The sequence below is a fragment of the Theropithecus gelada genome, chromosome 10 (assembly GCF_003255815.1).
Source record: "Theropithecus gelada isolate Dixy chromosome 10, Tgel_1.0, whole genome shotgun sequence".
Classification (NCBI taxonomy): Eukaryota; Metazoa; Chordata; class Mammalia; order Primates; family Cercopithecidae; genus Theropithecus; species Theropithecus gelada.
The window spans coordinates 25674703-25699842 of record NC_037678.1 but is presented as its reverse complement, the minus strand read 5'-3'; the positions used below and the strand labels follow the sequence as shown (position 1 = coordinate 25699842).

Genomic DNA, 25140 nt, shown 5'->3' with positions numbered 1-25140 from the left:
ATACAAAAAATTAGCCAGGTGAGGTGACACACACCTGTAGTCCTAGCTACTCAGGAGGCTGAGGCAGGAGAATCGCTTGAACCCAGGAGGCAGAGGTGGCAGTGAGCCAAGATCACGCCACTGCACTCCAGCCTGGGCAACAGAGTGAGACTCCATCTAAAACAAACAAACAAATCCAAATATCTGGGACTGAATTAGCCCAATTATGAGCTACCTAAAAGGATGGGAGAAAAGAAACAATCTGGTCCTTACCTGTTCCTTCATTTAGGTACCAAACCAGCTGGATAAGCAAGGCTGGAGAATGGGATGGGGACTCCAAAACTGGGGTATTTGAATTTTCATTGAGAAAAGGAAGAGACTAGACCAAAAAAGCCTCAGTGTCTAAGACAAGAGGCAGAGCCAACCTTTGTTCCCCATGCCCAGACCTGGGAAAGCTGGCTATGGGCAGGAGGGAGCTGGCAGCTGAGGATGTCTCTGGGGATGAGGGTATGGGAAGGGGGTTAGGGTACCCACAGGTGTGCCAGAGAGTAAACGACACCCATGGCTTTTTTACCTGTGGGCATCTTTTGGTTGCTGATGTGCTGCAGGTCGTGGCCCCCCGTGGCTCCCACATCCAGCTTGCCAGGCTCTACAGTAGTGGATTCTGATTTTGTAGCAGCCACAACCTCATAAAAATCAGATTCATAACTGGATGCTACCTTCCCGCTGTGCCAGCCACAGTTGGAACTGACTTTGGGGCACACACAACAGGTCAATATATTCCCCATGGGATATCTACACGCCTCTCCACCCCTGCCTGAGCCTTTGATGAAACTGAAACGGTGCTGCCCGAGCAGCCACACTACTGAGGCTGGCACAGCACTTGTAGAAGCAGCCTGACTCCAGGCAGATTTGGGGCCTTAGCCCTTACTTTGTCACTACCTCCCAAAGTAGCTGTTCTATGAGGTCGGGGATCTGCTGTTTTACTTCAAAAAGAAACACACGACAAGTGCTGAGAGGCACAAAAACTGCTGGGACACAGCACAGTCGGAGCTCCTCCTCCTCCTACTCCTAGCTACCGACTGAGGGCTGCTGGCCCTGGCTGATGCCTATAACCCACAAAGCTTCCTATGTCACCTGTTACAAAGAAACAGCCAGGCCAGGCTAGTGACTCACAATGTCCAGCCCCACAGACCCACCCAAGGCCTCACAATGCCCATCCCTGCTGCTGCCCACCTTGTGGCCACCCAGCCCCTCTGTGCTGACTGCACTACTCAGGCTTTTATTCACCCTGGGCTGCCTGAGCTTTCCAGTCCTGAGAAAAGTGCAGGGGGGTTGTTATTGGAAGTCACACTTGGCAAGAAACTCAATGTAAAACCCTGGTACAGCCGGGAGCGGTGGCTCACGCCTGTAATCCTAGTACTTTGGGAGGCTGTGTGGCGGGGTGGATCACCGAGGTCAGGAGTTCGAGAACAGCCTGGCCAACATGGTGAAACCCCATCTCTACTAAAAATATAAAACATTAGCTCTATGTGGAACCCCATCTCTACTAAAAATACAAAATGTTAGCTCTGCGTGGTGGCAGGCATCTGTACTCCCAGCTACTCGGGAAGCTGAGGCAGGAGAATTGCTTGAATCCAGGAAGCAGAGGTTGCACAGTGAGCCAAGATCACGCCCTTGCACTCCAGCCTGGGTGGCAAGGGTGAAACTGAGAAAGGAAAGAAAGAAAGAGAGAAACAGAGAGAGAGAGAGAGAGAGAGAAGAAAGAAAGAAAAGAAAGAAAGAAAGAAAGAAAGAAAGAGAGAGAGAGAGAGAAAGAGAAAGAAAGAAAGAAAGAAAGAAAGAAAGAAAGAAAGAAAGAAAGAAAGAAAGAAAGAAAGAAAGAAAGAGAGAGAGAGAGGGAGAGAGAGGGAGGGAGGGAGGGAGGGAAAGAAAGAAAGAAAAGAAAAGAAAGAAAGAAAGAAAGAAAGAAAGAAAGAAAGAAAGAAAGAAAGAAAGAAAGAAAGAAAGAAAGAAAGAAAGGGAGAAAGAGAGAAAGAAGAGAGAGAGAGGGAGGGAGGGAGAGAGGGAGGAAGGAAGGAAGGAAAAAAACCCCAGTTACTAAAGTCATTTCCACCAGCATTTCTGTTTTTCAGAGTCTGACAGCTTTCATTTGCTCACCAAATGTAGTTATATGCAAATTTTTGACTGCTTTTCTAACTAAATGCTTCTCTCCTGTCTTATAAGTGTTAGTTCTTGTCTGCAACTTGATCATAGCTACCCCCAGGGCCCTGGTCCCACTCTCAATAGAGAGTCATGGCTGTGTATCCTGAATGAAAGCCTGGGACACATCACACTTTCCCCTCCTGGTCTATAAAATAGGGACTGAACACATCCTTCTCAGCTCTGTAATGCTAGGTCCTACCAACTCCCTTTTCTCCCTCTGTTTCTTCTTTCCATGGCAAGGGTATTCAGATATTTCTTTTTTTTTTTTTTTTTTTTTTTTTTTTTTTGATGGGGAGCCTCGCTCGGAGCCCGGGGGGGGGGGGCGGGGGCATGTTCCCGGCCCACTGCAAGCTCCACATCCCAGGTTCACGCNTTTTTTTTGAGACGGAGTCTCGCTCTGTAGCCCAGGCTGGAGTGCAGTGGCCAGATCTCAGCTCACTGCAAGCTCCGCCTCCCGGGTTTACGCCATTCTCCTGCCTCAGCCTTCCCGAGTAGCTGGGACTACAAGCGCCCGCCACCGCGCCCGGCTAGTTTTTTGTATTTTTTAGTAGAGACGGGGTTTCACCGTGTTCGCCAGGATGGTCACGATCTCCTGACCTCGTGATCCGCCCGTCTCGGCCTCCCAAAGTGCTGGGATTACAGGCTTGAGCCACCGCGCCCGGCCTCAGATATTTCTTTTATTTACTTATTTATTTATTCTTTGAGATGGAGTGTCACTCTGTCGACCAGGCTAGAGTGCAGTGGAACGATCTCGGCTCACTGCAACCTCCACCTCCCAGGTTCAAGCGATTCTCCAGCCTCAGCCTCCCGAGTAGCTGGGACTACAGGCACACACCACCACATCTGGCTAATATTTGTATTTTTAGTAGAGATGAGGGTTTCACCATGTTGGTCAGGCTGGTCTTGAACTCCTTACCTGAGGTGATCCACCCGCCTCGGCCTCCCAAAGTGCTGGGATTACAGGCGTGAGCCATCACACCTGGCCTCAGATATTTCTTTCACTAACAAATCATAAAGCATTATCTTCTTATACAAAATTGAGAACCCCACAGTGGGGTACCATTGGCCTCATAGGATAAAGATGAACAGTCAACATCTGGCAAGCATTATGTGCCTGACAGTGTTCCAACTGTGGCATACTCATTTAACCCTCAGAAACAGTCCCATTGTACACATTTTACAGCATAAATCTAGATGGAAAAATCAAGTAACTTCCCCAAGGTCCCACAACTGCTCAATGTGGGGCCAAAATGTAATCCTGGAGAATCTTGATCCCCACAAGATGATCGCGATTATCAGAAGGTAAAGGTAGAAGTCAAGCATGGAGGGGGAGTGACATTGTAGATTAGTATATTTTAAGAAAAATGGCCAGGCATGGTGGCTCACAGCTGTAATCTTAGCACATTGGGAGGCCCAGGCAGGTGGATCACCTGAGGTCAGGAGTTTGAGACCAGCCGGGGCAAATTGGCAAAATTCCATCTCTACTAAAAAATACAAAATTAGCTGGGCATGGTGGCACATGCCTGTAATCCCAGCTACTCAGGAGGCTGAGGCAGGAGAATCACTTGAACCCAGGAGGCAGAGGTTGCAGTGAGCTCAGCTCACATCACTGCACTCCAGCCTGGGCAACAGAGTGAGACTCCATCTCAAAAAAAAAAAACAAAAAAACAAAAAAAACAAAAAAAACAACAAAAAAACACACAATGTTTTTTATGTGGATTTTAAAATTCCTCCCCTTCATTCAACATTAAGTCCCTGTTAAGGGTAAGGCACTGCATGGGCCTGAAACTGTCCCAGCACTCAGTGACTTCAGGCAGATGAGCAAACAAAGGCTTAGAGAGTTCAGTTGTCTAAGGCCACATCTGGCACCCCATGTTGGATACCCACCCCCGATAATTTAACGTGGGTCCTTTTCTATTTTCTGTAAGTGTCAGCCAGTCTGAAAAATAAAGAAAAAGAGTACAAAAGAGAGAAATTTTAAAGCTAGGTGTCGGGAGGAGACATCACATGTGGGCAGGTTCTGTGATGACTCCCAAGTTGCAAAACCAGCAAGTTTTTCTTAGTGATTTTCAAAAGGGGAGGGAGTGTATGAGTAGGGTGTGGGTCACAGAGATCACATGCTTCACAAGGTAATAAAATATTACAAGGCAAATGGAGGCAGGGCGAGATCACAGGATGGGGGGCGGGAACTAAAATTGCTAATGAAGTTTTGGGCACGCATTCTCATTGATAACATCTTATCAGGAAACAAAGGGTTTGAGAGCAGACAACCTGTCTGACCAAAATTTGTTAGGTGGGAATTTCCTCGTCCTAATAGGCCTGGAAGTGCTACGGGAGACGGGGTCTTATTTCATCCCTTACCTGCAACCATAACAGACAGACATCCCCAGAGCGGCCATTTCAGAGGCCTCCCCTTAGGAACACATTCTTTCTCAGGAATGTTGGTTACTGAGAAAAAGAATTCAGCGATATTTCTCCCATTTGCTTTTGAAAGAAGAGAAATATGGCTCTGTTCCACCTGGCTCTCAGGCAGCCAGACCTAATGGTTATCTCCCTTGTTCCCTGAACATCGCTGTTATCCTGTTCTTTTTTCAAGGTGCCCAGATTTCATATTGTTTAAACAATTTGTGCGGTTAACACAATCATCACAGGATCCTGAGGCGACATACATCCTCCGATTACGAAGATGACAGGATTAAGATATTAAAGACAGGCATAGGAAATCACAAGAGTATTGACTGGGGAAGTGATAAACGTCCATGAAATCTTCACAATTTATGTTCAGAGATAGCAGTAAAGACAGGCGTAAGAAATTATAAAAGTATTAACTTGGGGAACTAATAAATGTCCATGAAATCTTCGCAATTTATGTTCTTCTGCCGCGGCTTCAGCCGGTCCCTCTGTTTGGGGTCCCTGACTTCCCGCAACAACCAACCTCTCTGCATTCCTTTCTTATACCCGGAGGAGAGAGGAAGGAGGGAAAGGAGCTGTGGGTGGCTGAATTAGGCCCAGGGATGGCTGTGTCCCAGTCCCGGGACCTGTCCATGTGCTGTGTTGTATGGCCACAGGGACTTTACAGATGTGAGGATGTGAAGGCGCCTGAGGTGGAAGATGATCCTGGGTTATCTGGGTGGGTCCAAGGTGGGGTCTTTTCTTTCTTTTTTTTTTCTTTTTTTTTTTTTTTTGAGACAGAGTCTCGCTCTGTCGCCCAGGCTGGAGTGCAGTGGCACAATCTTGGTTCACTGCAAGCTCTGTCTCCTGGGTTCATGCCATTGTCCTGCCTCAGCCTCCCAAGTAGCTGTGACTACAGGTATCTACCACCATGCCTGGCTGATTTTTTGTAGTTTTAGTAGAGACAGGGTTTCACCGTGTTAGCCAGAATGGTCTCGATCTCCTGACCTTGTGATCCACCCGCCTCGGCCTCCCAAAGTGCTGGGATTACAGGCGTGAGCCACCAGGCCTGGCCAAGGTGGGGTCTTTATAAGGGAAAGAAGGAGGCAGGGGGGTCAGAGTGAGAGCAGGAGTGGTGGGGGGAGGGAGAGAAAGGGAGAGAAGGACAGAGGGTGAGAGAAGGTGGTGGGGAGAGAGAGAGAGAGAAGAGTGGGAGAGAGATTTGAAGATGCTGGCTCTGGCTCTGGCCAGGAGCCCAGGGCATCCTCTAGAAGATGCAAAAGTCCTGGAAACGGATTCTCCTCAGAGTCCCCAGAAGGAGCCTGGCCCAGCTGGCACCTTGATTTTAGCACTCTACAATTCATTTTGGACGTCTGACTCCAGACCAGGGAATCAATGTGTGATGTTAAAGCCTCTAAATTAGGGGTCATTTGTGACAGCAGCAGCCACAGGAAAGTCAAACAGGAGCCATGGGACGGACTCCCTGGGATGCCCCGAGGGTCCCTCCCTGGCCCCACCCGCAGAAACACAGGCCTGACCACTGCTGGTGCCCCCACCCCTCGAACACCCTGCTCAGCAGGAACCATGCAGGAGGGGCTGGGTGTGGCTGGGCCATGTTCTCTCCCCTCACACCTTCTTCTCAGAGAGCAGCTGGAGCCCCAGACCCAGGGAGCCTCCCAGAGAAATTCCCAACACAGGACCTGGTTTTCCACCTGAGGCTCAGGATCCAATGGAGAAGTGTTTCCCAAAAATGATGCTTCCTCCAAAGATGGCCAGTGACTTTCTGTGCCAAGTATCTGAGAAAATCTCCATGTCCTAGGACTGCCAGGCAGTCACCTGTGCACATGTCGGAGCCCAAATCCCATCAACAGTGAGGCCTTGGGTAAAACACATCCCCACTTTTAATTATGATGAGATGCCTGGCCTCAGCATTGAAAACACCAACTTCCCTCGAGAAAAGACTTATTTAATCTCTTAGAAATGATGGAGCACACCAGCCTGAACAACATGGTGAAACCCCATCTCTAATAAAAATACAAAAATTAGCCAGGCATTGTGGCACATACCTGTAATCCCAGCTACTCAGGAGGCTGAAGCAGGAGAATTGGTTGAACGTGGGAGGCAGAGGTTATGGTGAGCCAAGATACTGCCACTGCACTCCAGCCTGGGAGACAGAGCGACACTCCATCTAAAAAGAAAAACAAGAAAGATAGAAATGATGGAGCACCTATTAACCCTTCTTGCACTGGTTCCTGGGGAGCTCTGAGCCTATCTTTGCAAGTATCCTGATCCTCTTGCAGGCCTTTCATGTGTGTTTCCTTCCTGGCTTCCTCCTATTTTTCTCACACATCTGAACCTGCTGTCAGGTGAAAAATCAAAGTGGGCCCAAAGTTTAAGAGCTCACGAATTTGATGGTGTTGGAGTGTACTGGACAGTCCAGCTCTCAGGGGTGGGGAGTTGGGCAGAGAGGAAGGAGGGCATTCCAGGGGCCAGGGCCAGAAGTAGAGGGACTCCAGGTCCAGAGTAGGATTTGCAGGCTGAGGAAAGAGAGGCCATGGATGGGTAGAGGGTCCAGACCAGGATGGGGACAGAGGGCATATCTGGAGGCTCAGCCAGAAATAGCTCCCTCCAGAAAGTAGGCAGCAAGTCTGGGGCTGAGCTGCAAGAAGGAAGGGGAGGTGGGAGAGAATGGAGGGACCGGTGTTCAGTGAGCCGACTTCTCCTATCCTGGCCTATTTCCCCAGGGGACATGCCTGGGAGGCTGTGATCCTCTCCTCCAGGCTACTTTCCCACTGGTGCCAGGATTCCCCCAACGCCACACTGAGAACCCAGGAGAAGCATCAAATTATATGAGAGATAAGAAATGAAGAGAGGGAGCAGGATTTCTGGTTGACGAAGGATATTCATTGAGGGTTTACTCGGTACAGGGAGAAGGGCTGGATGGCTTGGGATGCAGAGAGATCCCTACCCTGGGATCCTGCAGCTCCAGGCCCCTGTGGGTGGGGTGAGGGTTGGGAACCTACGAACATTTTGCAGGGGCCACTGTCGTCTCCACGGTGCTCCCTTCATGTGTGACCTGGCAGCTGTCGCTTCTGTGGGACCTCCACTGCTCGGGCGTCAGGCTCAGGTAGCTGCTGGCCGCGTACTTGTTGTTGCTCTGTTTGGAGGGCGTGGTCATCTCCATGCCCTGGGTGATGGGGGTACCATCTGCCTTCCAGGTCACCGTCAAGATTCCCGGATAGAAGTCACTCATGAGACACATCAGTGTGGCCTTGTTGGCTTGGAGCTCCTCAGAGGATGGCGGGAACAGAGTGACCGAGGGGGTGGCCTTAGGCTGACCTGCGTGGACAGAGGAGGGGGTGAGAGATGGCAGAGGGAGTGTGGGGTGTTGTGAAGCGCCTCCTTCTGTCTAAAGTCTCTGGGAGGGTTCATGGTGTGGCCGTCTGGTCCACCCAGGGCCTCTGCTTCCCTCTAAGGTAGAGCGTTTCTACCTTAGAAGCTGGTCTAGCAGTTTGTGATTAGTTTTATGATGTAAATGTAAGATTTTTTGTTTGTTTGTTTGTTTGTTTGTTTGTTGAGACAGGGTCTCGCTCCGACACCCAGACTGGAGTGAAGTGGTGCCATCACAGCTCACTGCAGCCTTGATCTCCTGGGCTCAAGTGATCCTCACACTTCAGCCTCCTGAGTAGCTGGGACCACAGGCATGTGCTACCATGCCCAGGTAATTTTCATTTGGTATTTTTTTTGTAGAAATGGGGTCTCACCATGTTGCCCAACTTGGTCTCGAGCTCCTGGACCTCCTAAAGTGCTGGGATTACAGGCATGAGCTACCATGCCCAGCAAGACTATTTTAATTTTCTTTTCTTTTCTTTTTTTGAGATCAAGTCTTGCTCTGTCGCCAGGCTGGAGTGCAGAGGTGCAATCTCGGCTCACTGCAACCTCTGCAAAAACCTCTGCCTCCCGGGTTCAAGCGATAGTCCTGCCTCAGCCTCCAAGTAGCTGGGACTACAGGCGCACACCACCACACCCAGCTAATTTTTATATTTTTAGTAGAGACATGGTTTCACCAGGTTGGTCATGATGGTCTTGAACTCCTGACCTCGTGATCCACCCACCTCGGCCTCCCAAAGTGCTGGAATTACAGGCGTATGCCACCACGCCCAGCCCTTATTTTTTATTTAAAAACAACAACAACTTTTTTTTGAGATGGAGTCTTGCTCAGTCACCCAGGCTGGAGTGCAGTGCCACCATCCTGGCTCACTGCAACCTCCACCTCCTGGGTTCAAGCAATTCTCCTGCTTAACCACAAACTTGGTGGCTTAAATCAAGCAGAAATTGACTCTTACAGATCTGCAGGTCAGAGGTCTGAAATGGGCCTCCCTGGGTTGAGGTCAGAGTGTCAGTAGGGCTGCTGTCTTACATGGAGGCCGTAAGAGACAGGCCATTTCCTTGCCTTTTCCAGATTCTACAGGCTGCCCACATTCCTCGGTCCATGGCCCCTTCCTCCTTCCTCAAAAGGCCAGCAGTGGCTGGTTGACTCACTCTCATGTTGCATTGCTCTGACACCAACCCCCGCCCCACTCGGGGTAACACTAGGGCCCACCTAGATAATCCAGGATCATCTCTCTATCTTAAACTCAGCAACTTAGCTGCTGTGATGTCACCTACACCCCTAACGCCCCCTTGTCGTAGAATAGAACATGTTCATAGGTTCTGGGGATTAAGATGTGGATATTTCAGGGGGGCATCATTCTGCCCACCACAGTGGGTTTGTATCAGCCATATTCTTTTGATGGTCAGGGTATCTCACTTTTAGCCAGTGGGAACCCCTTCTTCTGGCCTCAGAGTTTGTTAGGGATGGTGCCCACCACATTTCTTGGATGGCGCCTTCGCTTTCTGATACAACAGATAACAGAGGTTCCAGGCTCATCTCGCCCACACCTGGAGTCAGGCGCAGGTGCATGGGGTGCCTACGTGATGGAAATGCAATTGTTTCTTGGATTGTTTTAAAGACTGGGGATGGTAAGTTCACATATTTCAAAAAAAAAATCATGAATTTCAAATAATTTTCCAATTTAAAATTGATCTTACAGAATTTTTATTTAACTCTTATCTTGTCCTCATGTATCTCTTCATTTACACTTAAATTCTTGGTTCTGACCAACAATAACATTGTTCTTTTTTGTTTTACCTGACTATATATATACATATATATATATGAAATACTTGTTTATATGAAATACTTTTGAAATAAAAATAATATTAGTCTTAACAGTAAAGCTTCTGAATAAAATTAAAATTTCTTTGCAGCTCTATCCTTAAATGTAGAGGAGAATGTGCCCCTATCTTACTTCTTTCCAGCTATCTACCTCAGAGAAAGGCTCATATATAGACCCAAAGGCACCTGTGTAAGAACATTCACTGCAATTGCACTTGCGCTTCTGAGCACAGGGTTAAGTAGATCTGAGTTCTGACATCTCATGCAGCAATTCCAAACACTGACAAGGTCTATACACTGCTGATGAGGAAAAGCTCCACACGCACCACCAGGTGAAGAAGGCAAAAGCCATAAATGGATTTACTAATGTGTTCCTGACAAATACAACTCTGCCCCAAGCTGAGCTCAACAACCTTTCTGGGTAGGGGTTAGATATGCAACCTGCTCCATTAATTTTCCATCACAATTTAGAATGAACTTCTAACGAGTGCCAAGTTTAACATTAAAAATCCTTTACGGGCCAGGCACGGTGGCTCACGCCTGTAATCCCAACACTTTGGGAGGCTGAGGCAGTTGAATCACTTGAGGCCAGGAGTTCGAGACCAGCCTGGGCAACGTGGCAAGACCCTGTCTCTACAAAAAATACAAAAATATTAGCCAGATGTTGTGGTGCACGTCTGTAGTCCCAGCTACTCAGGAGGCTGAGGCAGGATAATTGGTTGAACGTGGGAGGCGGAGGTTGCAGTGAGCCGAGATCACACCACTGCACTCCAGCCTGGGCAACAGAATGAGACTGTCTCAAAAAAAAAAAAAAAAAAAAATCCTTTGTGTATCGAGAGTAACTGACAAACGTATTCAAGTCAAGGATACTCATTTACCCACTGACAGGGATGGAGATGAATTTTAATTAAGAATGCACCTAAAATCACAAAAAGATGTTTGGGGTAAGAAAATATTGAGAACCCACAACATGTAGCTTTTCTCAAGTTATAACACTGCCATCATTATTAATAACAATCTTATTACTTAACATGGAATCTATGACATCTTTTCTTCTAGAGAATTATTAAGGTATTTATTATTAAGTTAACATGGCCAGTGAAATTATGCTACTGGAGCACTTCCTCAGACCCCTGCAGTTGATAATCTTTACTGAATGAATACAATGCATTTTAAAATTCTGTTACTAATGTCTGAAATTGACAGTGCTCCTCTACTCAAATTCATGAGCCCCCCCGCCTCATAAAATAAGATTCACCGGGAAAAAGACAGTCTGAAGGCTTTTCTGAAAATATGCTGAATTTGGAATCAGAAAACCTGGGTTTGAAGCTCAACTGTGCCATTTGTTATCAACGCGACCTTGAGCAATTAGCTTCTCCCTGAACCTGAATTTCTTTCTAAAATAAGATGACAAGTATTACGGAGCCATTTCCAAGAATCTCTAAATAAAAAAAAAAAAGCTTGCTCTCTGAGAATAAAAACTTTAAATCAATACATAACACAAAGGGCCGAGAAATGCCAAAGGTTTCTGGTCTGGGCAGCTTTGGCAGTGGTTTCATGAACTATATTCTCAAATCCAGCAGAGGTGTGCCCACCAGCTACAACAGGAAACGTGAAAATATGGAAAGATGACTTGTCCCGAGGCCACCCATGGTCAGGGATTTCAAGTACTGGACATCCAGCGTAAGCCGCCCCTGTGAAGCGTGACTCGGTCCCAAGTAACCATCTGACTCATCCACGTGGGTCTGTGCTCGCTACACCACCTTCTGATGGTCACCTTGCTTCCCGCAAGGGCGACCCACGAGAGAGAGTTCCAGCCACACAGACGCTGGGCACGGAGGCTCCTACAGGAGCCAGTGTTCAATGCAATGTAGCAAACTGGACATTCTAGCTATGGTGTAGCTTTTCAGGTAAATCTACTGTGTAAGTGAGTTAGCGCACTGTTGGGAGGGGGAGGCTCTCACTTAGTAGCATTCTCAAAAGGGTCTTTAATCTTAAAATAAGAACCAGAGGCCTAGAGGAAGAGAATAATTTAGTCAGGTGGACTTGGCTGATTATGTGAGTTTCACAATAAGAGACAGATGCTTAGTACAGTGATATAATAAAATCTAGTTTCTGAGTCTGGAAGGCTAAAAGCCACTCCCTGCACCACAGTCAAGATACTAGTATCTAAGGAGAAAACCAGTTGTCCTCAAATACATAAAATACACCTCTCAATATCTCCACATGGATGAAGCTGGAGTAATTTTTTGTCCTTTTTAAAATTTCTACCTATTACCAAGCATAATTATAAAAACTAAAAAGAGTTAATACATATAAAACTATAAAATACTATCTACAAATCTTAGTGGGGTTTTCTTAAACTCTAAGTAAATGACCAGCTACTGTAAAAACATGAAATAAATGACCATCTCCTGTAATAAACACAAAATAAATGACAAATTACAATTTGTTTTGAATTTGTACCCTAACGAAAAAGAAGAACACTACTGCTGTCTTACACATAGAAATACTCCTATCAATAATGAGGAATACTTTCTTTCTAAAGGCTATTTGTGCTTCCAACGTGGACTTTCAGTTCAAAATTAGGCTATGAGCACAGGAGAATGAAGACACAGAAAACTCTACAAGCTAAATGGAGAGGAATATTTCTTTTTTTTTTTTTTTTTTTTTTTGAGACGGAGTCTCCCTCTGTCAGTCAGGCTGGAGTGCAGTGGCACCATCTGGGCTCATTGCAAGCTCCGCCTCCCGTGTTCGCACCATTCTCCTGCCTCAGCCTCCTGAGTAGCTGGGACTACAGGTGCCCGCCACCACGCCTGGCTAATTTTTTTGCTTTTTTAGTGGAGACGAGGTTTCACCATGTTAGCCAGGATGGTCTCGATCTCCTGACCTCGTGATCCACCTGCCTCAGCCTCCCAAAGTGCTGGGATTACAGGCGTGGGCCGCTGCGCCCGGTCTGTTTTCTACTTATCTTAGTGGCTTTGGCTTTAGTTCTGTAATGTAGCCACTTACATAGTAATAGTCACTCCTTGGGCTGTGTTAGGATTCTGTTACATTGAGATTATCAGGTAAAAGATCTTGCAAAATTCTTTAGTAGCCCACCTATTTGATTTGGAGGTTGGGGGTTGGGGAATTTCTAGATCCTATAAGAAAGTTAATTGCATGTTAAAAAGCCTCAGCATAATGACTTAAATGGCTGATATGACTTCACACTGTTGGTAAAACGGATTAGAGTCAAAAGGTTTTTGATAGGAGTTTCTATTTCAGCTTCATTATAGAGCAAGCCATGTGACCCCCAGTTTTTGGTATTCTTGAAAGAGATGCTCAGATTTGTATTTTTAGTATCTGAATGAGAAGCATACATTTTAATTTGCCTTTAGTCTATCACTAGTGATTTTTTTTTTATTTCCAGCAAATTATTTGCAGTCACTATTCTTTGTGCTTCCTTATTTTAGTTACTTTGCCTTTTCCAGTTTTAAACAGAAGAGCATCAGAACGAAATATCCAGCTAATTTAAATGAAACACTGGGTTTGCAGCTTCCTGCTATTACAGGAGAGTCTCAGAAAATGGAACATTCTGCCCAGGGGAGATTTTGCTTCTCTGAGATGGCAAGAGGCAAATATTTTGTTATGTTGACACATTATTCAGTTAACCAACCAATGAGTGCAAATCCTGGAAAAGCTGACTATTTGTCCAGATGGTATAGCTGCTTTAGTTTACTGAAATGTTGTTGGGCTAATGTAGCTGATAATGGGCCCTATTGGGAGTAGTAGACTGTGACCCACAGACTCCCTGTGCAGGCCCAGTTAAAACAGGAGCATTTAGATGTGCAGGCCAGTTGTTTTACGTCACGTTGGAAAAGAAATGCTTTTATTTAAGTAAGGTCTAATTCATAAGCAAAGGCCCACAAAGGGTCAACATCTTAAGCCCTGGAGTGATTCAGATGACTTTTACTGTAGGCTGTATTACTCTGTTACTCTTTTTTAAAAAACAGAATGAAATTCAGATGACTTGAAATCACACATAGTTGAAAGAGGTTGAGTAACGTGAACTTCATCTTTCCCCTGGAGTCTCATTTCTGTTTACTGGACATTGCGAATGTTGGATCACCTATTGCAAAGCTTGTCCTTTCAAAGTATTCATACAATATGATAGGAAGGGCTGAAATGACATTTTAAAGATTCTTTATAATTTTCTAGGAGGACTGACAGTCCTTAAAGGACATTGATGATACCGTTTATGACATTAACTCAGTACATAGTTGTAGAGCCATTTCTATGAGCCAGGCACGGGGATACTATGACAAACCCAGCCACAGCCCCTTCCTTCATGGAGCTTATAGACTAGTGTGAAATGCACAGAGTCGAGCCAAGAAGCATGTTTGCTTTAAAGTGTAATTGCTCGAAGTTTTTATTTAACTACAAACAAATAGCGTATAGATGACTCTTAATTATTCTATATGCATAGAATATAGAATAATAACAAAGAATGAATATAGAATATAGGATAATGCATAGAACACATGATGTTTGGTAAGTGTTACAATAATTTGTTAGTGATTACCTTTGAAGATCTAGCTAAACATAGTCTCCATAGTGATATCGTAGTTTGCATCTTTCTGTTTGTGTAGCCACCGCAAGTGGCCTAGTTTTCTTCTTTAGTGGACACGGAATTTATTCAGTAATTTTCTAGCTTCAATCACTAAGTGATTGGTGCATAACTTGAAATATTCCTCTCCAGGCCGGGCGCGGTGGCTCACGCCTGTAATCCCAGCACTTTGGGAGGCCAAGGCGGGCGGATCACAAGGTAATTTCTCAATTTTAAAATGTCACGAGAAATATGCTGGCTGTCGCTCTGCCTTAAAAGAAAGCATTACCAAAGAATACCACTGAAAAACAAAGGCATTCATACAAGGAAGTGAACACATAAGTACGTTCTTAAGAGGGACACTAAAAAAGCAAAAGTCACATTACGTTCCAAATACCAAAGAAAAAAAAAACTGAACAGAAGTTCCTAACTTTAGTAATATTATATTCTACTCCCCCCAAAAAAAACTGCCCATGAGTTGAGATTTATCAATTGTATATATAGAAACCCTACATATTTAGGACTCCCTGCGTTTGGGTGGGTCGGGGGAGGGCGGGCACTAGGAAAGGCAAGAGAAAAAGGAATTAAGCCTTTTTCTACCACATTTATAGAAATGGACAGTTTTTTCGGTGAAATTTAGGTTTGATATAGGAGTTCTTGTTCTCTAAATAAGTTTCCCACTTGCCGGAAATTTTAAGCAACACTGATTTTTTCAATTAGCTTCAGATCTGCTGCACTCTGGAATAGGGGTGTTAAACTCACGACATCGCAGACAGGTTTGCACTTTTCCCTGATTTTCACTACTTGGCATTGCCTATCAAAGAGTAGCACACCCTGCAAGACCAATAAGAGGCCTGGGCTAAGGAGGAAAAGGAGGCCAAAAATATCCAGCAAGCAAGTCTTCATTTGCACAATTTAGCTTTTCACAACAAATAACAAGGGGACTGGTATTCTCTGTATCATAGGGCTCATAGATGGACTTGTAAAAAAATCATATGATGATCACTTAGCATTAGGTAACATTTAAGCAATCTTGGGCGCCTAACGCTTGAAGGACTGATGATTTCAAATGGACAGTAACTTTGGTTTAGATTCCAGTATTTTACAGAATTGCATGGTTTCAAATTCATCATAAAGAAAATGCCTCTTTTATGGCATCAATTCCAAGAGCTATTTAGCATCAAGGAACCGCATCAGCTGCACAACTCATGACGGTGTTAATTAGGAAAAAGGAGCTAGAGAAAAAAAAAATCCATCGCTGAAGCCTTCATACACTATTTAAAACTCACCATTAACCTGACGAACTACTTTTTCTGGGGAAGTGCTGATGATATGAACCAGCAAAAAAATTTACTAGTTCCTTAATAATAAATCATTTGAGAGAAAACTGCAACTTGGTATGGACCTCACCAAGCCCCTCGCCAATTCAATGGGGCCCTCCTTTGATAATTTAACAACAAATTCCTGTCCGGAATCACCCATTCAAGTGTCTTTTTAAGTGACTCCCGTTTCAATTTTTTAATAAAGTGCCACCAGTAGATCTGCAAGTTGAGGAAAGCAGCTCAGGGGACACACTTGACACCAAAAAGAATATTGAGTGGGTCAAAATCCTGCCTGGGCACAAAATAGAAGAGCCTCAAAAGGTGACTAGACTTAGTGACTTCAAGAAGAGCAAGCACTGAAAACAGCAGTTTACCTCGGACAATAACCAGCAAGCCTGCAGTCCCCAGGTAAGCGGCCCAGAGGGAGCTGAGAGATGGAGTTGGAAAGGGGGACCGCAGAGCCCGGGAAGAAGGAGCCACCAGAATGGAGCCCAAAGGAGTGACAGGCAAGGAGTCGACGGGGACCACACCAATGCAACAGGTAGAACCACGGGATGGAAGAGCACAGGACAGGGCTGGGCGGGAGGGAGCCACAGGGATTGAGCCACAGGGATGGAGCTGGTTCAGCCAAGTCATAACCAGCCCCTGGCAGGGGCGCTGGCTGCGCGCAGGGTGCCGCGCTGGGCACTTTGGAGTGCTCTCTCCCGGAGTCCCCCCACCGGCTCTCCGATGCCCCATTTCAGAGACTGGAACGACAAGGCTGGCCCCGCATCGCCCGCCCCGCAGTGCCACCCTCACCAGGACAGCGACGGCTCAGCGCCCGAACCTCGCAGACTCAGGGGGTCGCTGGCAGCCGCGTGGGGGCAGCGGCGTGGGGGTCGGCGCGGGCCAGAGCAGCTGGTGCCTGGGCTCGGGCAGGACGGTCCTCTTGCTGGCGCGGGCGCCGGGGTCGCCTTGCTCTTCTCCATGGCTATCAGGTAACTGGCATCGGCCAGCACAGCCTCCAGGTCCGCCATGTTGGCGAGCTTTGGCGGCGGCGGCGGTTACTCCGGACCCGGACCCGGATGGGATGCGCGCCCCCCGCCGCCGCCGCCGCCCGCCGCGCCCCAACCTGGGGGAGCCGCCCCAGGGCAGCCCCCACTCCGCGCGCCCCACCAGCGCCCTGCAAGCTCTGCAGGCAGTAGCCCGCAGGGCTCGCCGCACGCCTCCCGGCTCCGCCCCGTGGCGCATGGTCTGCTGCTCTTTCCGCAAGGATCTACTCGGAGCGCGTCCCTGACTGTCCCTGCCCCTCAGTGCACAGTCCTAGCGGCCAGTCTCGTCCCGCGCCTCCCGAAAAAATCTCTACTGTCGCCCTCCCCTCGGGGTGGCCAGGAGGGACCCCTCTTCCTCCCCCACCTCCCCGTTGACCTCCGCCACGTTCGGTGCCCCGACTTCCCTACCCCAGCTCCATGTGCTCATATGCCCGTCCTCTCATCCAGAAAAGCCCTGGGCCCGATACTACCCAAGGGGCATCGGGGAGGCCTCTGCTCCCTGGACATAGTAGTTCTCAAACTGGACAGTGTCAATCAGCATCCTCTGGGAGGTCTGGGGTGGCCCCGGAAACGCATGTCCCCGCAGGTGATGATGAAGCCCCTGCTCTGTCTGGTCCCAGCTACCCATGAACAGCGCCCAGCGGGCCGGGCCCTCAATGTGGCTCCTGACCCTGAACATACCCCCAACCCCACCGTGAGAATTCAGTGAAGAGTAAAAGCTGGAGAAAGTTGCCTGTCTCAGGCTAAGGAGAGCCAAGTGGGTTGAGGGCTTCCCCACTAGGAACAGAGATGCCCTTAGGGAGCCCCGTGATGGAAGAGCTCTCAACTTCAGAAGTTCACCACTCCCGGCGAGGTGGTGGCTCACGCCTGTAATCCCAGCACTTTGGGAGGCCGAAGCGGTCGGATCATTAGGTCAGGAGATCCAGACCATCCTGGCTAACACGGTGAAACCCTGTCTCTACTAAAAATACAAAAAATTAGCCAGGCGCGGTGGCGGGCGCCTACAGTCCCAGCTATTCTGGAAGCTGAGGCAGGAGAATGGCGTGAACCCGGGAGCCGGAGCTTGTAGTGAGCCGCGATCACACCACTGCACTCTAGCCTGGACGACAGAGCAAGACTCCGACTCAAAAAAAAAAAAAAAAAATGCTATATTTCAAAAAATATATATATTTTTTCTGCACTAGTACCCTTGTATAATAAAAGTATCTACTTTTCGTTCATTTGTTTCAATGCACTACACTTCATCTACAATTTCATTAGGTGTATACAGCAAATAGGCAAGCATGGCTTTTACATCTTTAATGATTTTTTTTCTATACAGGGAGGTTTAAAAAAAATACTTGAACAGTTTGCTCAGTAATGTGACATGTGACACATAATGCATGTACCTTGTTCTCTTTTTTTTTTTTTTTTTTTTGAGACAGAGTCTGGCTCTGTGGCCCAGTCTGGAGTGCACTGGTGTGATCTCGGCTCACTGCAAGCTCCATCTCCCGGGTTCTCGCCATTCTCCTGCCTCAGCCTCCCAAGTAGCTGGGACTACAGGCACCCGCCATCACGCCTGGCTAATTTTTTGTATTTTTAGTAGAGACAGGGTTTCATCATGTTAGCCAGGATGGTCTTGATCTCCTGACCTCGTGATCCGCCCGCCTTGGCTTCCCAAAGTGCTGGGATTACAGGCGTGAGCCATTGCGCCCGGCCTCTCATATTTTTTTAGAAGGTATAAAATAAAGATTCAGTAATTTTAACTCAGATATTTATCTTTTTAAAAATAGTATGTTGGCCGGGCGCAGTGGCTCAAGCCTGTAATCCCAGCACTTTGGGAGGCCGAGACGGGCGGATCACGAGGTCAGGAGATCGAGACCATGCTGGCTAACACGGTGAAACCCCGTCTCTACTAAAAAAATACAAAAAATTAGCCGGGTGAGGTGGCGGGCGCCTGTGGTCCCAGCTACTCGGGAGGCTGAGGCGGGAGAATGGCGTGAACCCAGGAGGCGGAGCTTGCAGTGAGCTGAGATCCGGCCACTGCACTCCAGCCTGGGCGACAGAGCAAGACTCCGTCTCAAAAAAAAAAAAAAAAAAAAAAAATAGTATTACAGTTTTGTTACTTGTACTACTTTTCAAAACTCCTTAGGTTTTTCTCTCATAGCACACTTTCTTCTAATACTTCAAATTTTGCCAGGCAATATAAAAAAGGCTGCAATTTCTACCCTTTGAGGGCACTGTAGTGACTAAACAGCCTATCGAATTTGAATACTTTTTGAAATCACTTCACCAGTGATATCTCTGATGGAAGGTTCATACATGATGCAACACCACACAGTACATTCAGAGACAGCTTTGACTTCGCTATGAGAAGAAAAAGATTCCTAGAAGTCTCTCACAGTAACTGCCTCTGTCATTTAGCCAAGGGCCATCTGTCTCCCCTTCTTAAGAGAGGCCTTCCTACCATTCGCTTATGGTGGGATCTTAAAAGATGATTGGTGCTGTGGGATGAATTGGGGTTTATTCCTTTACTACTATTCAGTGCGGGTTCATCCAAACAAGAAAAAAAAAAGCTGAGTTGGAGGACAACAATTCCTTTGTCTTTTGTTTGGTTAGACGGTAAGACACACGGACAAGTGCCTCAGCTCGCTGCACCAAGGACAGGCAAGCAAAGGCGATGACCAGTTAACTGATCAGCAGGCAGGCATGGTCAGGTCATCATTGGGTGAAGAGTTCAGAGGTCAGAAGGTCATAGGTTACTTGCCAGTGGCAGCTCGGTCTGCAGTCACAATCCTTTGGTAAGGACGGACACACATATCGTGCCTTCGAACTTTAGTAGCCACTGTACTTAATACATCACTAGGTTCAATAGGATACTCAAGGATTAATGTAGCTGCTGCCAATGTGTAGGGGTACTCATAGGGTGTATAGATTAAACCAGCTTCGGACCCTCGAGGAACTATTGCAGTTGGGTGAGGAATTCCGTTTGGCATGACAGTGGTCTGTATTTGTCTGATCAAAGGCATTAGGGTAGGGTCAGCTGGTGTAGGAGTAGGCAGAGCAGCTGGTGGGAGAACCGGAGCAGGCCCAGTAATGATCCTTGGAGCAGCCTGGGCTGTTGCTGCAAGAGAAAAGGCAAGGGCTGGTGATTTAATGTTGGCATCTCTGTAGGTGCCATTCAGAATCGCAAGCTCCATCAGCTGCATCTTCTTTAGACTGTCTTCTCTTTCAGCTGCAGGTACCAATAATTTCTTCACTTCTTCAACTGCTCTCTTCAATTTGATTTCTGCTCTGTTCTGAGCATTTTCCACAGTGATTAGTACATGTAAATCTTTATTTAGGTGCTCCCAATTGGGCTTGCCTCTATTTTGTTCCTCCTTTGTTTGTTTGTTTGTTTCAGATGGAGTCTCCCTCTGTCGCCCAGGCTGGAGTGCAGTGGCACAATCTGGGCTCACTGCAACCTCCAACTCCCGGGTTCGAGCAGTTCTCTGCCTCAGCCTCCCGAGTAGCTGGGATTACAGACGCCCGCCACCATGCCCAGCTAATTTTCGTATTTTTAGTAGAGACGGGGTTTCACCATCTGGGCCAGGCTGGTCTTGAACTCCTGACCTCGTGATCCACCCGCCTTGACCTCCCAAAGTGCTGGGATTATAGGCGTGAGCCACCGCGCCCAGCCGCTCCTCGTTTTTTATATCCCCCATTGAACCTTTGCCTCAGACTATGATTTTACATCCGGTTTCTGCTTCAAGCTATTTGACCGTAAGTCCTCTAGGTCCAAGGATTCTTCCAACAAAATTAAAATCTGCGTATTCTTCTACAGGCACATAGTTTCTCTTGTAACTGCACAATAGGTCCCACAGCATCAGGCAATTCTACACTCCTTTTCTCTGTACTGCCATTCAATGTGTCATTGTCCATGTCTTTCCGTACTCTGCTCATTTATTCACAACTTGAGGCAACAGCAGCAGCTTTTTAGCATATGGAAATATTCCAGGTTTTTCCCTCCAATTCCCCTTGTGGAGACACGCCACAAAATGGAACAGAGGGGAGAAGCAAGTGTCTTGCTCCAGCTCTGCTGCCAACTTGTCTCCAGACATAGGCAAGTCACAAACGCTCCAGATCTCAGTCTCTGCTCAAGATAGTTGAAGACCCCACAGAAGGTGGGCAGGTTGCTCATAAGCTTCTTGTCGTTCTTCAGCTGCATCAGGTAATCTGAGGTGGGCTTCGGCCTCTCCATGGTTTCCATTTCCACGGCCACTTTCCAGGCTCTGCAGGTCACTCCGTCCCCCGCCGCCGGAGAGGAGGGAGGGGCGGGGGCAAGCCCCTGCCGCATCCCACTCCGCCCCTGCTCCCGCGCCGAGTCCCCGGGGGCTGCCGGCACCGCGCGCTCGCCCTCCTCACTTTCCGCCCGGGCCCGACGCGCTCGCGGCCGCCACCGCGCTAGGCCGCCCAGCTCTGCGCCTCCCTCACGAGGCCTGCAGGCGGGCGCGAGGCGGGTCTCGGCTGACTCAGTGCATGCGCGGGCCGCGGGCCGCTGGCTCAGGACGAGAAGGAGCTGGGGCCGCCTCTCGCTCTGTTGGTCGCGCCAGCTCAGCACCGCCGCCGCCTGTGCTGAGGGGTCTCTCTGGGCTGGTCCCCGCCGCGGCGCCGCTGCAGCTGCTGCCGCGCTCTGACTGCGCTCCTCTTCTTCCTCACTCACTTGGCGACGGAGTTGGCGGCGGCAGGGGCTTCCACTTTTAATTTTTTGTGGATACACGGTACATGTATACATTTATGGGGCATATGAGCTATTTTGATAGAGGTATGCAATGCATAATAATCACATTGGGGTAAATTGGGTATCCATTCCCTCCAGCAATTATCCTTTGTGTTTCAAAGAATCCAATGATAATATTTTAGTTATTTTTATTTTTATTTTTATTTATTTTTTTTTTTTTTTGAGACGGAGTCTCGCTCTGTCGCCCAGGCTGGAGTGCAGTGGCCAGATCTCAGCTCACTGCAAGCTCCGCCTCCCGGGTTCACGCCATTCTCCTGCCTCAGCCTCCCGAGTAGCTGGGACCACAGGCGCCGCCACCTCGCTCGGCTAGTTTTTTGTATTTTTAGTAGAGACGGGGTTTCACCGTGTTAGCCAGGATGGTCTCGATCTCCTGACCTCGTGATCCGCCCGTCTCGGCCTCCCAAAGTGCTGGGATTACAGGCTTGAGCCACCGCGCCCGGCCTTTAGTTATTTTTAAATGTACAATTAAATGATTATTGACTATAGCCACCTTGTTGTGCTACCAAATACTACATTTTACTCATTCTATTTTTTTGTACCCTTAACCATCATGTCTTTCTCTCCTAACCTCACCCTGCCACCTACCCTTCCTAGTCGCTGGTAACCATCCTTCTACTCTCTATCTCCATAAATTCAATTGTTTTAATTTTTAGCTCCCACAAATAAGTGAGAACAGCCCCATGCTCAAGTTTTAGCCGCATAATAATTATGTTAAACACCTTATAGTACCAAGCGCTTCACAGACGCTAACAGGTTAATCTTCACAACAACCTCTAAAGGAAGTACTGCTAGTATCTCCACTTTTCTGGATGAAAACACAGCGTCCTTAAGTTACTTGCTCAGTTGCCCAGCCCATAAATTACAGATTTGGGATCCCAACCCAGTCAGCCCAGTTGCAGAGTTCTTGCTCTCCGCAGGGTCACAGCTCCCTCAAGGAGAGGTGAAGTAACATAGCTCCATATGCATGTGGGCTATTCACGGCAGCATGGTGCACAGCAGCAGCGACTGGAAGCAACGCAAGTGTCCATCAAAACGGGACTGTGGGTGGGTGGATCACGAGGTCAGGAGTTCAAGACCAGCCTGGCCAAGATGGTGAAACCTGTCTCTACCGAAAAGACAAAAATTAGCCGGGTGTGGTGGCAGGTGCCTGTAATCCCAGCTACTTGGGAAGCTGAAGCAGGAGAATCACTTGAACCTGGGGGTCGAAAGTTGCAGTGAGCCAAGATCACGCCACTAGAACCAAGATCAGAACAAGACTCCGTCTCAAAACAACAACAACAACAAAATGAGACCGGATTAATAACTTGCATTATACCTATGTGTTAGACACTGCACACCAGCTAAGATGAATGATCTAAATCTACTATATGTGGCAATATACAGCTGACCCTTCAAACATTGGTTTGAACTGTGTGGGTCCACTTATTCCTGGATTTTCTTCCATCTCTGCCTCCCCTGAGACAGCAACACCAAAGCCTCCTCTTTTCCTCCTCCTCTGCCTCCTCAATATAGAGATGACCAGAAGGAAGAGCTTGATGATGATCCATGTCCACTTAACGAATAGTAAATACATATTCTCCTGCTTCAGATTTTCTTAATAACGTTTGCTTTTCTCCAGCTTACTTTATTGCAAGAATACAATATAGAATACCTACAACATACAAAATACGTGTTGTTCCACTGTTCATGGTGTTGGCAAGTCTTCCGTTCAATGGAAGTGAAGTTTTGGGGGGAGTCAAAAGTTACAGGGGGATTTTTGACTGCATGAAGGAGTCAGTGCCCCTCCCTCCCTCTTTGTTCAAGAGTCAACCGTAAGTCTTGGAAACATAATGTTTTTGTTTTTGAGACAGTCTCACTCTGTTGCCCAGGCTGGGGTGCAGTGGCATGATCTCAGCTCACTGCAACCTCCACCTCCTGGGTTCAAGGAACTCTCCTGCCTCAGCCTCCTGAGTAGCTGGGATTACAGGCGCCTACCACCACGCCTGGCTAATTTTTGTATTTTTAGTACAGACAGGGTTCCACCAAGTTGGGCAGGCTGGTCTCAAACTCCTGACCTCAAGTGATCCACCTGCCTCAGCCTCCCAAAGTGCTGGGATTACATGTGTGAGTCACCTGGCCCGGCCTTGGAAACATAATGTTGAAGAGAAAATTGCAATTTACTAAATGATACATAGAATTTAACATTTATGGAAGGTGTGGAAACAATACTATATATTGTTTGTGGTTAGGCACATGTACTTAAAGTAAAAAAAAAGGTACAAAAATTAAAGTAGGAGGAGAAAAGGGAATGGTGTCAGGGAAGTACCCAGCAGGCTTCCACTGTATATGCAACATTTTGTTTCTAATCAAAAGATGTCTGAAATAAGAAATTTACGAATGTGCTTTGAAAAGTACAGGCTGGGCCCTATGACTTACACCTGTGATCCCAGCACTTTGGGAGGCCGAGGTGGGCAGACTGCTTGAGGCCAGGAGTTCCAGACCAGCCATTAATAACATGGTGAAACCCCTTCTCTACTAAAAATACAAAAAATTAGCCAGGCAGGGTGGCGCACACCTATAAAGCCAGCTACACAGGAGGCTGAGGCACGAGAATTGCTTGAATCCAGGAGGTAGAGGCTGCAGTGAACTGAGATCGCACCACTGCACTCTGGCCTGGGTAACAGAGCACGACTCTGTGTCAAAAGGAAGGAAAGTTGCAAAAGACGGGACCACATTGCACACTGAGACTGCTGTGATCCCAGGTCCCCCTTACAAGGAATGGGGGCACCAGGGAAATCCTGCCCCATCCTCAGCATGTCCCCGCCTGGATAGCGCCGGTGGTTGGCGTCTCTCACTCACCAAAGGGAGCAGCTTCAAGCCTTCTCCCTCTTTCCCCAACTCCTCACACTAGCCAGAGGGAATGTTCCCCAGGGCCAATTGTGCCAGGCAACTCCCTTCCTCAGAATTCTCCCATGGCTCCCCAGTGCCCTCAGAAGCAAGCCCACACTCCTTTCCAGGACCAACATTTACCTCCACAACCTGGGCCCTGCTGCTTTGTCAGCCTCACCTGCTACCATTCTTGTTCCCACACCCTGCAGAAGCCACGTCGGATGCATGCAGAGCCACCTCCACTCCCTCTCGCCCAGTAGTTTTTCTCACCTTGATAATTTTGCATATGTGACCCCCTTTTCTGGAAAAGGCCCTCACCTCCTGCCGGCCTTGTCAGTCAGATGCCTGGAGTCTTCACCACCATGCACAGTGCATCCTAGGAGAAGTCCGACAGGCCATGCCAGGAGATTGGCATCGGCCACCACTCGATGAAAGAAGAGCGGACCATTTCCCACGGCCCCATCACACTTTCCCGGAGTTCCCAGACTTATTGTGGTTGTTGTTGTTCGCTGACAACTCACATGTACAATCAGTGGTAAAATTCAGCTTCTTTCATTCAATACCAAATGAATGTCACGAAAATAGCTTCGTAAGACAAAAGGACAAAATGACACTTTTCTTCCCACTAAGTCCAAAAATGTCTCCTCTGGCTAACCAAAAGGGTACCTGTTCCATCTGCTCTTTCTGTCCTGCCTCCTCCTCTTTCCACCAGCATGGCCTTGAGCAAATCATCTCCCCCTTTCTGAGCCTCCGGGGCTCCCGTAGAAAATGGGAGTAAG

At 47.7% G+C, this 25140-nt stretch overlaps 1 pseudogene and 1 gene segment (V, D, J or C); both read right to left on the bottom strand.

The window, feature by feature from the left end:
- Positions 1-7513: 7513 nt before the first annotated feature.
- LOC112632378 lies at positions 7514-16719 on the bottom strand. The segment is given in 3 exon segments: positions 7514-7914; positions 16078-16130; positions 16502-16719. Coding segments are annotated over 3 exon segments (591 nt in total).
- Positions 16720-19423: 2704 nt separating this feature from the next.
- On the bottom strand, positions 19424-20986 carry LOC112633353 (annotated as a pseudogene).
- Positions 20987-25140: the final 4154 nt, after the last annotated feature.